The sequence below is a fragment of the Homalodisca vitripennis genome, unplaced genomic scaffold (assembly GCF_021130785.1).
Source record: "Homalodisca vitripennis isolate AUS2020 unplaced genomic scaffold, UT_GWSS_2.1 ScUCBcl_3674;HRSCAF=9348, whole genome shotgun sequence".
Lineage (NCBI taxonomy): Eukaryota > Metazoa > Arthropoda > Insecta > Hemiptera > Cicadellidae > Homalodisca > Homalodisca vitripennis.
The window spans coordinates 42,774-56,667 of NW_025779785.1; the positions used below are offsets into that span (position 1 = coordinate 42,774).

The following is a 13,894-nucleotide window of genomic DNA, read 5'->3' on the forward strand; positions in this document are numbered from 1 at the left end:
GATTCACTGACGGGTGGGTTTTATCGTCGTTACGATAACCTGTACACGTCACTTAGTTCTTAGTTGCTCGCTTAGTTTTGATCAAATTCAGAACTTTTAAAAGGTTAAAATTATTATTAGGGTTTCACACATGAGCTTTACAGATTCATTTAAGACGAATTCTTTTGAATATTTTCATAACTGATCACGAAAATTTGAGAAACACAGAGATATTGTTAATGACGGGCTTCACCATCACAAAATTTTCAAAAGTACATAAGTACATAATATGGATCTTTGTACACATGTTCGTCTTTCCTCTTATGTGCTTTGTTATCGAAGGACAGAAATTACAAAATTCATTGTTTTAGGTCAATATCTCATTTTAGTTATTCAATTCATCATTTCACAAATCATTTTAATATCTGAAAAATAATCCATTTTTATAGCAAAATTCACATTACAGTATTTATTATAATCAAGCAGACATTGATAGTGTGGTGACAGCATATAATTTTAAAAGTAAATACTACTAGTCTATACATGAACAAATTAGAAGACATGGAAAAAATTAACAAGCCGAAGTTCACGATAGTTGAAACTTACGATAGCCCATGGATCACCTAATCTAACGCATTCAGAACCATTTATTTGCAATATCAAAGGCTAGTTGATGGAATATAAGACTTTTAACGTAATGCAGAAAAGTTCGTTCTGTTTCTGCCTGTAACCGGATATAACCGCTTCACAGCGCACACAGAATCGACTGTTATAAACCCATCTTAGTTGTCTTTTGAAGTAGGCTTCTCAGAACTGCCTATTTCAGCCTTAACGTACATCTACCTTAAATACTAATATATTATTTAATTTTTTAAAAGAATTAATCGTATTATGATTTTATTACTAAGCAATAATACAATGGTATGACCAAATGGATAAATTATAATGGAAAAATGTTCTCCTCGTTTTCGTCAGTGTAAAATTTGACAAATACTTGTTTTTACAACAGTGTATTATAATTGTTTCGATAATAGCAGTAGACCAATTCCTAATACTAAGGACTAAATACAATTTGAAATGGAAATAGAAATAATAAATGTACTATTCAACTACTCTGTCTGTGTACGAACAGTGTATAAACAATTATCACAGAATAGTATGATGTTGAATTTGTTATATTTGGCACTTTCATCCACTTTAAAGTAGTAAGTTTTTTTGGGCCCAAAACCACTATTATAATTAATTAGAAAATTCCTGTTTTATTAAGATTTCCAAGGAAATATAGTCCTTGTGATTTATCCATTTTCAAGCAGCCAAATACTTTAGGAGGTGAATTATTGTAAGGCCCCCCATCCACCTTACAGTTCGAACTGCAGTTCTTGACTGCAGTCAGAACTGTGAACGGTGGACTGTGGACTGTTGAAAAATGTTCACGTCAGTACGGACTGCAGTCGCGGACCGCAGTCCGTTCGGTGGCGTGGTTGTCGTGGTTCAGTCTTTCCGGTGTTTTGCCGTAGGTGTGTACTTTGTAGTTATTATTCGTTTATATTATTTATTATATTTTTTAGTTATATTATTCGTTTTGTGGCTGTAGGAAAAGTGCATTCTAAGTTCTTATCGTATGTGAAGTTAAAGTGCAATGTCTACGTTTGAAGATTTGGCAGCATACGCTGTAATAGCGGTAGCTATTAAAAAAACGCAAGAAACGAAGGCATCAAATGTGGAAAAAAGAATGGCTTTAGAGGAAGAGATTTAACCACGTTCACCTTCTTAGGGAGCTTGAAGCATATCCTAGAGACTGGAAAAACTACTTAAGAATTGGACGAGAAAACGTACTTTGATTTATTACGTATAAGTAACACCATTGATTACCAAACAAGATACAAAAAATGAGGGAAGCCATTACACCACATGAAAAACTGACTGCGACATTGCGGTATCCTAAGCACTGGCAGAACAATGGAAGATTTAAAGTTTTCAACGAGAATTTCCCCCCAAACATTAGGAAGAATAATTCCAGAGACCCTGCTCAGCTATTGTCAAGGCCTTGAATGACTATTGCAAGGTTAGTAGCCTAATGTGTGTTTCAAGTAGTTTTGAAAAATCCAAAATATGAAACCAGATAAAAGTTAGAAAAAGAAATAAAGTAGGTCTTTGTTGTTTTTTCGAATGCCAACCATACTGTTAAGAAATTACAATATTTTTAATCTGCTTATGGATTTGTTAAGGTACATAGCCTACACATTGTATTATGTCACTACTTTTTGCTAATTTTAAATTACAACTCCAGTATCTCTAACGATTACGAGTTCATTTCTGTGTGCACACAACATTTAAACCATTTTTATAAAGTAGTAAAAGGTAATGAAACTCATACAAAATTATTGTAAACATTATATTATCCATACTTGTATTTGTTGCGTTGTACAAACAACACATTTACTTTTTATAACTAAGGAAGAAAAAGTAAAAAAATCAATTTAATTAATGTAAGTATAAAGATAAAAAGTAATACGTACCTATGGTGTATGTTTAACCACAAATGAGTAAAGTAATAATTATAAAAAACTATGACACTGTCAAAACATAACATTGCAATCTAGTATTACAAACACATGGCAGCTCACAACAGTACCGCATATGAATAAAGATTAAAGTGTAATTTTAATTGAGTGCAAAATATTTTCACCACAAACAAAAAAAAAATAATAAATGTAATTTGTTCAACATATAACTCTCAATGTACTCAACTACTGGAGTAGGCCTACTAAAAAACCGCACAGCTTGGGTTGTGAAAAGTTTACAGGTTTAAGCCTACTTGTTAATAATAGAACACTTAATTTAGATTTGTATAGTTGACACCTGAAGCCAGACATTGCTGTATCATCATACATTGGTTCATAGGTTGATCTACCTCCTGAACTTGGGGTAACACTAGCTGCCGATGGTGTTGTGGAACTTGAGTAAAGAATACCTGGGTTAAACTGTAGCAAATCGTGTTAGTCCACCTAGTTTCTGCTTCAAACAGGGCATCATTAAATGATTTTCTGCGCATAAATCCTTTGCTCATTGTTCAGCAATCTCAGCTTTTGAGCAACGTTCTCTCAAGCTGAACATGAGAACGCGTCGTAGTGATCTTCTTCTTTTGTTGTTGCCAGTTCGGTTGTCCAATATTAAACCAAGACTTGATCACACGGGGACAATTTTTTTTGCCGTTTAAAAGAATCTTTAGGTTCAGGTGTTGCAGAGGTAATATTGGAAGCGGTTCGAGCAACTTGAGGAGGATTCTGTAGAGATTGGGGCGCTGGTACATTTTCCTCAGCATCTAATGGTTCTTTTTGTGAATCGTCCAGCATCTCCTGTAAAAAAAAAATGTTTGAAAAAAAATGTCAAAATCCGTGACTTTTCGCGGATTTTCCTTTATTTCCGTGCCCGGTAGACACCCACCCTGTCATTACTTAATAATGAACCACAATATCAATAATGATTCAGTTATCACCACAGTACATTCTTAACTACTTATTTATTACTTTCTCAAAATATTATATTGAAAAAATTACAGAGGGGGTGGCGAACGGAAAAACGAGGGGTGATACGGTTCTCGATGGGTTTGATTTCATTAAAATTTGTTCCGTACAAAACGCTGGTCTTGAAATATGACAGCTGACAGTTTATGAATTGTTTTCAGGTACCGAATACAGCCGAGGAGTGGAAACAAATTGCACAGGAGTACGGGGAAAAAATGGAATTTCCCCAACTGCCTAGGCAGCATGGATGGAAAGCATATAGCCATAACACCACCACCTGGAAGTGGTTCTTACTTCTATAACTATAAGGGTTTCCATAGTCAGGTACTTTTCTGCATTGCTAGTGCAAACTATGAAATAATTTATTTTCATTTTGGTGTTAATTGGCCGGGTATCTGATGGAGGAGTTCTGAAAGAGACAGACTTCAACAAGAAACTAACAGATAAAAGCCTCAATTTACCTGAAGAGGGCATTGTAGACGGCGAAGCTCTTCCATACGTATTCATTGCAGATGACGGCCTTCCCCCTAACTGAGGTCATAATGAAACCCTTTTCCTATAGGGTTGCAAACAAACCTAGAAAGGTATATAACTACCGGACTCTCAAGAGCACGCCGAATGGTCGAAAGTGTTTTTTGGGATTCTCGCTGAGAGATTTTCAGGTTCTACAAAAACCAATCACCTTCATTGACTTGAAGAAAGTGAATAGTGTTGTTGTTGCGTGCTGCTACCCTGCACAACTATTTGCGTAGGACAATCCCTCAAAGGTACTCACCTAAAGACTGGTTGGATTTAGATGACGACGAAGTTGGGTGTGTCTAAGCCTGGACCAAGAACCAGCGATCACATGGTATTACAAGTAAGACAAACCGATCGCCCAAATGGCTAGTGCAAAAGAAGTAAGAAATAAATTTGTTCATTATTTTAGCAACAAAGGAAAAGTGGAATGGCAAGACAGATACATCTCTTAGTTTATAATGATTATTTGAAAACAAAATACCTCCGATGACAAAACTGTAAGTTAGTTGTAGCATTGTGAATACATTATTTAACCGCAAAACTAGTAATTTAATTCTCTTACCTCGTCTTCACTGACTCTTCCTTCTCCTAAGTTGGAAGTCCCTCCTAGACATTCTTCCTGGTCAATAAGAAACAAAAGTTCTCTGTAGTACCACAGCTTTGGTACATATATATCGTCTGTACCACTGGCCAGAACGTTGAGAGGCTGTTACCTTTCTTTGTTCCTTACGAAATGCACTTCTGATATTGTTTATCTTCTTCAAACACATCGCTTTTTGTTGCAGTACTGTCAAACCCTTTCACTACTAATAGTAAACTACGGTGGGCTGCTTCCTTCTTTTCCCTATTGTGATAGTCTTTTGACTTAACCTTCCATACACATTCATGTTTCCTAAACTCCTCTATAAACTGTAAAAGATTATCCTTCGACCAAACTGGCCATGATTGCCGCGTCACAAACAAAACAATGCGCAACCACCAAACGCTCACCACTCAATGACGCATGAGGCCGACACGGAGCAGCTGAGCTAGCGCATGCGCATATCTCGCAGCTTGGACTGTCGACTGTGGCCTGTCACGGGAGCCTCCACTAACTAGCAGTCCGCCTGCAGTCCGATCGTTGAACTGTCGCACCGTGCGACAGTTGACAGTCCAACGATTCGCCTGCCGGATTCCCCATCCACTTACAGTTCTAACTGCAGTCCTGGACTGAGACAGGATGGGGGGCCTAATACACCAATCAAAAAGTGAACGTGTCAGTCAGTTTATCTAGCTTAATGTACAATATATTGATGCAGTTGTGCCACCAGTCTCCCTCTTCAAGTCGATACTAGGTTTGTATGATGTTTTTGTAGCAATTTGTCACTAGAGGAGCCGATATCATGCAGTTGAACTTCCACACTTGCATTAAACGAAATGATCAAAAATTTTCATTTTAGAAAATAAACGATAAAATATGTTTAGTAAGGACTTATAATTTATACTATAATATTTCAATATAGTTTAATATCAATACTTGTTACAACATTGAGGAAAGATAAATTAAAACCAAATCGGAGACATTTCTGTTGAGACTGACGAAAGGGAATTAAATACAGCCTCTAATTTTAATTTGATTTGAGTTGATTGGATTGTAATGCCGATTTAGTCCGATATTAACTGTAATTATATTTCAAATTGAATAATTTTACCTCGGCAGAGATAAAGAATTGTTACTTAAATAACCTCCGAAAAAACAGCATAATAATTTAAAGAGTGAAACCAATTTAAGATATTTTTCACTACCTACTTTAAATATCTTTACTTTTTTCAAGACACCAAATGAATTGAATAATTATAAAACTTATTGGGAGGTCAATTTGGAAACTGATGTTAATGGTTTCATAAAAATGGCTAAGAGCCAGGGAACAAATGTATCTTTCATTGTGGAAATTGGAATCATACAACATTTGTCAAAGGTATTAATCCCCTTTCTTTCTTTCAATAAGGTTCAAGAGTAGAAATACGTTTATTGGTAACGCTGGAAACAGCCTATTTGTTTCGATACAACTGAAAATACAGATCCGTTTGACATGTTATTAAATAATATATTTAACTTTAGAAAATATCTTTTTGAACTAATATTCTCAAAAGTCTGAATTTCGTTTATTCTTTGTATCTGAGCTTAAACATATTTCTGCATTTTTTTATATTTAATATATATAATCAAATTATATATAATACATATTTAATCAAATTTGTATAAATAAGCAATAGCCTAATTTAATTTTTTCAATAAACATTGAATCAAAAAAAAGTACTTGCCCCGCCAAGACACAAGTGTATGTATCTTTTATCTGTTGTTGTTTGTACTGTAATTATAATATGACTAATAGTGATGTAATAACAACTAAAGTAAAACAATAATGAGGTAGGTTTTGTGTACAACATTCTCCCAAAAAAGGCCAAATAAATTCAAAACTATTTACAAACATTTATATCATAAATATCTCGGCTTTATTCGTTGGGCTGCTTTGTTTCAATACGGCGGCCGTTTAAATCTTACACAAATTCAAAACTCCATTATTTGTGAACCTAGAGAAACAATTAAGTCTAAATTTTGTGATTAAAAATGTTTCCATATCTCAAAACAGCCTTTCAAGATATCGATTACATGTAAATCCTACAAGAATTATTCTATCACCATGAACTAGTAATAGGAATACTGATAAATATCCAAACAATGAATTAGTACAAAGAAATTGATCTTATAAAATGTATATGCCACTAAATTCATTTTTCCAGTTTGGTACATCATTTCTTTTAAGCAATGGTGCCGTTATAAACTTAAAAAATCACAACTTTTGTTGTTTATAAAGCTAGAAAAAACATTGTGGTTCTGGAATGCGTATCACATTCCCTAAATTTTTTGTTATAAATAATTGTTTGTTATCTCGAACGGTTTCTAAAATAATAATTAAATGTAAAAAAATAATAATAAATTAAATGTGCGCGCGCGTATGTGTGTGTATTTTCTTCATCGGGATACCAAGGTAATCTCAATGATGTATTTTTGTTTTGGATCAAGGTAACAAGGAAGATACCACAGGCTATTCGAAATATAATTACTGTAGTTGAACAAAAACTGCTCCTACACGTGCCAAAAGTTATATGAGTCAAAGTATATTCTTATATCACCTTAAGCCATTAACACTGAAATAATATGTACCTGATGTGCGCCTACTTACGTTTGGCAAATATTATAGCACTCCATTATTACATCATAAGTGCTTTTACTAATTAAGTGTTATAAAGATTTCGATTATAAAAATTACTTGTGAAACTGCGAGAAGCAACTAGTTTGTAATAAATTGGCCACTCTTTATGACAAGTTAACGTAGCAATGACCTTTCACTTTTTCAGAGAATAAAAGAATAGCTTTGTTTTATTGACCCCCTGCAAATTGACCACTGATGATGTCAATTCAACCTATTCCATACTAACTCAATAAAAGAAACTCAGTATATCAATTAGTTATGGAGTTGAAATAAATAAGTTTGATCTAGATAACAAAAATTGAGGCTTTAGCAACGGAAATATATCCGTCATACTAACAGCAGTAAGGACCGCTATAATGATTCAAAATAAACAATTTGAAATCATTGTTACAAAAAATTCGCAGTGCTGCCGATAGCACACAATATTTACACGTATATAACACACTTAACTAGCACACTAGAGGACTGACTATGAACTAGCGAGTGACATGGATGTTCATCTGAGTCACGTCTAATGAGAACAGGTTCATAGGATTAGCTGACAGGTGGGTTTTTATGATTATTACTATAGCCCATACACATCATTGCAGATCTTTGGAGGGGAAAAATTCCCTTCGCATTCTTCAAATACTGAACAGTTATTTGTTTTACAGAACAATTGATACTTTCTATGTTACAGAGTCTCAGAATAAATACAATAAATTTATTTGTAATGAATTCATGGTTTATATACTTAGGCTTCAAATACCTCATATACGCATAGACATCGTCATTGCCTAGGTTATTAGCCATCATAAGAAAATCAATACAACGATGATTGGTATACAAATCTACGCAATGTAATAATTACTACTTGCCACATAATACAAACCAGTATAACAAGAGGTTTTAACGCACATATTGCGATATTTTCTTAGCGGACATGTTTTTTTGATGGAGCTTTTTGTCAACAAAACCAAATACCACTCAATGACTTATCACGGATTCTCCGACACTACTGAACGGATCTATATTCAATGTTAAATGTTCAACTCAATTTAATATACAATATTCACTACTGAATAAATATGCGATACACACAGGAAGGAATAACGAGCCCTAAACATACGGTAGCTGAATAGAAAAGGATGGATGAGTCTTATAAACTCTTTACTCGCCTTCGGCTCGTCCAGGCCCTCAAAGTAAGTACCTTAAGTTCGGGGATAAGAGGTACATTGCGGTTTTCAAGTTTCGTCTTCCCTACTGTAATCCTTTCTTGTGGGTTATAATGCTTCGCTGACGCTCAGCCAAGTGATGTATGATATATAAAAATAACCAGTTAAACTAGTTTAAACAAAGCTGAAAGTATTGACTTAAAAAGTTACAAGTTAAATAATAATATACCTTGAATGTATATATTCTAAATTCTACTAAAATGGATACGGAAGCAAATAATTTAAATTCAAACGCCAATTTTGTTAAATATAGACTGAATTTGTAATGGCTATCACCTGTTTTATTTGGATCAAGTTATTTTCTAGGAGATGTAATTTACCTAATTTCTAAGAATGTTCATGAACCGATAACTTTCCTGAAACGATCACGCCAATAGGGTTTGAGTTATAAACACAAATTTTGGATATGGAAATAGACGTTGGAAGCACTACGTACTAAAAAATTGAGTGGTTATTTATATGTCATTTACTAATATGTAAGTGGTCAGAATCATTGATGCTTTTTTTTAGTAATTTAGAAATGCTTTCACTTTAGCTTCTGGATGTTTTATTTTTATAGTATTCTGCTGTTTTATCTGCGACATGGTTCAGAATAAACTCATTTATCTGCATATTAAGTTTATGAGCTATCGAGAGACGGCTTGCCAAGCCTTAGTTGGTATAGGTTAGTGTCAGGCTAATCAATAGCGCCCAGAAGCATCAGACAATTAAACGATTCAAAACAATTCAAGGTTCTTGTGAAACGCCATCTGCTACTAAATGCGTGTTACTCAGTAGTTAGATCTTAGAAAGATAAATCATCTGGGTATGATGTACTTTCTGGGTGTAAATTTAATTGAAATTTATGACAGAAACAGTACTTTACATACATCAGTTATAAATATATAGTTGAAGTTGGTGTCTAATATTGGAAACAGTGTAATGCATCTTTTGTTTGTAGTTGTATATCATACATTAAAGTCTGATTTCTGGACTTTAGTAAGACGCACAGTATTTATTAGACCCCAAACCTTCTCGTTTTAGCAAATCATGTTTAAGGACGTTGTACGTCTGAAGTTATACAATTTTTCCTACGTTTTAGTCACTCCATGGCCTACGTTTTAGTCGCTTCAAGGCCTACGTTTTAGTCGCTTCAAGGCCTACGTTTTAGATCGCTTCAAGACCTACGTTTTAGTCGCTTTAAGGCCTACGTTTTATGCGCTCCAAGGCCTACGTTTTAGTCGCTCCAAGGCCTACGGTTTTAGTCGCTTCAAGGCCTACGTTTTAGGGCTACGGCCACACTCACCGTTTTTGTCGCTGCGTCAGAATCGCAACGATAGGAGAATCTCTGTTTAGAATGGAGTTAAATGGGAGCCGGCCACACTGGCCGTCCTGCGGCGACGGCAGCGATTCGAACGCAACATGTAGCGTTTTTCGGTCGCTGCGACGAAAACGCAGCTTATGTTATCAAATGAAGGTGGCCACACTCGCCGTTCCTGTCGCAACTTGTCCCTCCCCACTCTTCTTACTTCCTATACCATTTCAGTCACCTCACTCTATTTGTGACCTCTTTGACAAGTGTCTTCTTTGTTGTAATAATTCTATTAGTTAAAATGTTTGACACCGAACTATTTATTAACGAGGTGAGCATCCGTCCTCCACTTTGGGATCTTAAATTAAAGGACTACAGTAACCGTGATTTAAAATCTAAGCTATGGATTGAGGTGGCCAGGATAGTGCTTTCGAACTGGGGAGCAGATGACTAATGAGGAAAAAAATAAAGAAGGTGAGTAAAATTTTAGTACTTGAAATAATAATGAATTTATTTTCATAAAAACAAGACCATTTACAAAAAATAAGCAATGACTGAAAAACTAACCTAACCACATTTTCCAGTAATTGTGCAAGTAGAGAGGAATATTTAACTGCTTAAAAAAATTTACTCCAGTCTTCCGTGAAAAATCGTAATCGCTCCCTGTAGCGTACAAAATAAAATGTAGGACTGTAAGGTTTTACAGAAATTACTATAATTTTAGCACAACAATTACTAAAACTATCAATGTTATGCACACATTACATGAAACTGAACAGCATTGGAATATTATAAATAAAAAATAATATTAAATATGATGTGTTCATATCTAAGGGAGTTTCAGTTTATAAAGCAGTAATGTACACTTTTATCAAGCTCATTTACAAAACTTTTCCTATATTATTCAATGGCATACTTAAGAGTAAGTTATTTAAATCATGTCAAATTGCCAAAGGAACGCTTCCAGCGGGGGATGTGAAATAATTGGCGGAATCTATCGCGGATTTGCTTTTGCAGTCAAAGGGGCGCCGCCAGTGCCCAACACGGGTATGTCTTCTAAAGGACAAGACAGGGTGTCTTCAAACTGAAAACCGTCTCTTACACGTACAAAGTTGTGTAAAACACATGCGGCTTGAACAACCTCTACAACAAATTCTGAGTCCAAACAAATAGCACCATGAAAAACTCGCCATTTGTTAGCAAGTAAACCGAAAGTGCATTCAACAAATCGACGAGCTCGTGAAAGCCGATAGTTAAACAATATTTTTTGTGTGGTTAGATTTCTTTTAGCATATGGCCTAAGAACATGTTGAGTCATTGAGAAAGCTTCATCTGCTACAATGAACGAAAGGCATTGGGGTGTCATCTTCAGAATCAGGCAAATCTTTGATCATTTGGTATACTAAGTTTTCCCTTAACTAGCAGATTGTGCAAGGCAGACTGTCTAAAAAATATTAGAATCAACTATTTTTTTCCGTAACTACCAATATCAATTGCAGTAAAACAATAGTTTGAATCAACCAAAGCCAAGCAACACAACAGAAAAAAATTGTTTGTAGTTGAAATACTCCGAGCCACTTCCTTGAGGATTCACTATTCGGATATGTTTTCCGTCCAAGGCTCCCATGCAGTTTGGAAAATTTGCACGAGTATTGAAGCCATTGGCAATTTCTTCCATTCTTCGGTATTTGGCAGTTTCATAAACTTTTACTTTCATAGTAGCCCATAAAAACCGTGCAAGTTTCTCTGATGAGTTTACTTATAGTCGATCTACCAATTCGGTATTCAAACGCGAGAGATCTGAACGTGTTTCCTGTAGCAATAAACCTGAAACAAATAACAAAATCTGTAGATATATATTTTATCTCACAGTAATAAGACACTGTGTTAGTTGTTCAAGTTTATTATTGGGGACTTGAACATAAAACCCAACCCCCCCCCCCACCTGAAACGAAACAAATCTAACTTTTTGGACTTTTCTGGTTGGTTAATGTAATTTACATTACTAACATGTATCCTTGATAAAGTATATAATTGGCATACACTGTCTTTTATTACAGTAAAGGAATTGCAAAAAAAATGGAGATCACTACGAGATTGTTTTGCGAGGGAGATGAAAAACTTGAAATTACCTAGTGGCAGTAGCCAAAAGAAGAAGAAAAAGTATGTGTACTTCGATCAACTGCTGTTCCTCACTGCGAACAACACTGACAGGAGGTAAGAATTAATAAGAAAATATTAGCAAATCTGTTAACCTAACCTAACCTAACCTAACCTAACCTTTTTCAACTTGTTTTTTTTAACAGGTTTAACTTGTTGTAGGTAAAAAATTTGAGAGTTTAACTTTTATCCTGAACTCAATGGTGAAGAGCTATTTTCTTGCAGGACAACCACCAATGTTCCTGATGAGCAACCCGACATTGGAAACGAAAATGCGGCTACTGAAGAAAACAACGAAGATTTGACTGAGGTAGTTGCTTCAGAACCAGCAACACCTAACCAAGTAGCGCCCAACCAAGCAGCGCCTAACCGTATCAACAAAAAATATCGACAGACTCCCTTTGAAATGGCCGTACTTAAACATTTGACAAATGCAAGCAAGCCAACGGATGAAGAAGAAGAAGCTGATAAGCACTTTCTACTATCCTTTTTTGCCTATGTTAAAAACCTTCCTGTTGACAAAAAATTGTGGGTTCGGATGAAATTTACGGAAGTTATGCAGCAAGCCTTGGCAGTAGAACGCTATAACCCTCCCCCTGCATTTTTTGCCCACTCAAGTCACCAGTGGCAGCAGCTACCAAAACGTCCCTAATCATCCCCAATATAACCTACCCTAATTGGACGGATGCTTCTCCAAGAGAGCGCCAGGCTAACATTCAGTCCCCTACACCCTCTGAATCGCTTAGTAACAATAATTCGGATGTGTTTAGTGTTTTTGAAGAATTGTAATTGGACTGGACACCTTCATTGCAAAAGTGTTAATTATTTTTACTGCATTATTTAAATGTAAGATTACATAACCTCTTGCATTACAAATATTACTTGTTTGATTTGATATTTTGCTATCTCATTTACCTACAACAACAAATACAATTATAATCTATTACAAATAACTATTAAAGTAATGGATTTAAAATTATAATAACATGAAATTTGTTCTGAGGTTAAGTGGTAGAGACGACTGAACTTCGCCTCCTTAAATTTTCCTTTTCCATTTCAATATAAAGTAGGAACGTGGAATAATTGATAACGTTGAAGCATTTAATATATTTTGTCAAATGTTATTATAATATCAGAGTAATTGTCACATTTTGTTACGTACCTCAAAGTTACAGCTAAGCGTTCCTCTGCTGGTATACTCAGACGTAGTCTGGTGTCTTGTTTTGACAGATCATCTTCTCACTAGAGCTAATAGTTCATCAAACGATGTGGCACTCATTCGAAAATAAGAGAAGAACTTTTCATTATCATTACGCAAAAAACTCATTAATGTATAAAACTGGCCTTGGCTCAAACGCACTGTGTTCATTGGATGAATACCAAAATCTTCTCTTTCTTTTCTTTTTCAAATAAGATCTAACAGCTAACACTAGTAATAAGTCTGCTTCACTTAGAGAAGACATCTTTGCCACTGAGATCTGCGTTTTTGACGGCGAGTGTGGCCCATGTCTGCGATTCTGACGCAACGTCATCGTCGCATGCGATTCTGACGCCAGCGACAAAAACGGTGAGTGTGGCCGTAGCCTTAGTCGCTTTAAAGACCTACGTTTTAGTCGCTCCAAGGCCTACGTTTTAGTCGCTCCAAGGCCTACGTTTTAGTCGCTCCAAGGCCTACGTTTTAGTCGCTCCAAGGCCTACGTTTTAGTCGCTTCAAGGCCTACGTTTTAGTCGCTTCCAAGACACCTACGATTTTAGTCGCTCAATGGACTACGTGTTAGGATCGCCTTCAAGGCCTACGTTTAGTAGTCGCTTTCAAGGGGGGTGGGGTGGGGGGGAGACCTACGGTTTGAGTCGCATTCAAGGCCTACGTTGTTAGAGTCGCTTCACAAGCCTTACGTTTTAGTTCGCGGTGAAAAATGCGCGCAACGTGGCACTCTGTACCCTTAG

General features: G+C 35.6%; 1 protein-coding gene across 1 annotated transcript; it reads left to right on the plus strand.

The window, feature by feature from the left end:
* The first annotated feature begins 11,844 nt into the window (after positions 1-11,844).
* On the plus strand, positions 11,845-12,599 carry LOC124372631. The gene is made up of 2 exons (XM_046831032.1): positions 11,845-12,004; positions 12,173-12,599. The coding sequence occupies exons 1-2, from the start codon at positions 11,901-11,903 to the stop codon at positions 12,597-12,599; spliced, it is 531 nt and encodes a 176-aa protein (XP_046686988.1). The 5' UTR covers positions 11,845-11,900.
* The last annotated feature ends 1,295 nt before the right edge of the window (positions 12,600-13,894 follow it).

What these genes read in the sequence shown, in the direction of transcription:
- LOC124372631 (XM_046831032.1), top strand. Translation starts at nt 11,901, where the DNA reads ATGAAAAACTTGAAATTACCTAGTGGCAGTAGCCAAAAGAAGAAGAAA. An exon ending in GCGAACAACACTGACAGGAG is followed by an intron (nt 12,005 to 12,172) that starts GTAAGAATTAAT and finishes ATTTTCTTGCAG; the next exon opens with GACAACCACCAATGTTCCTG.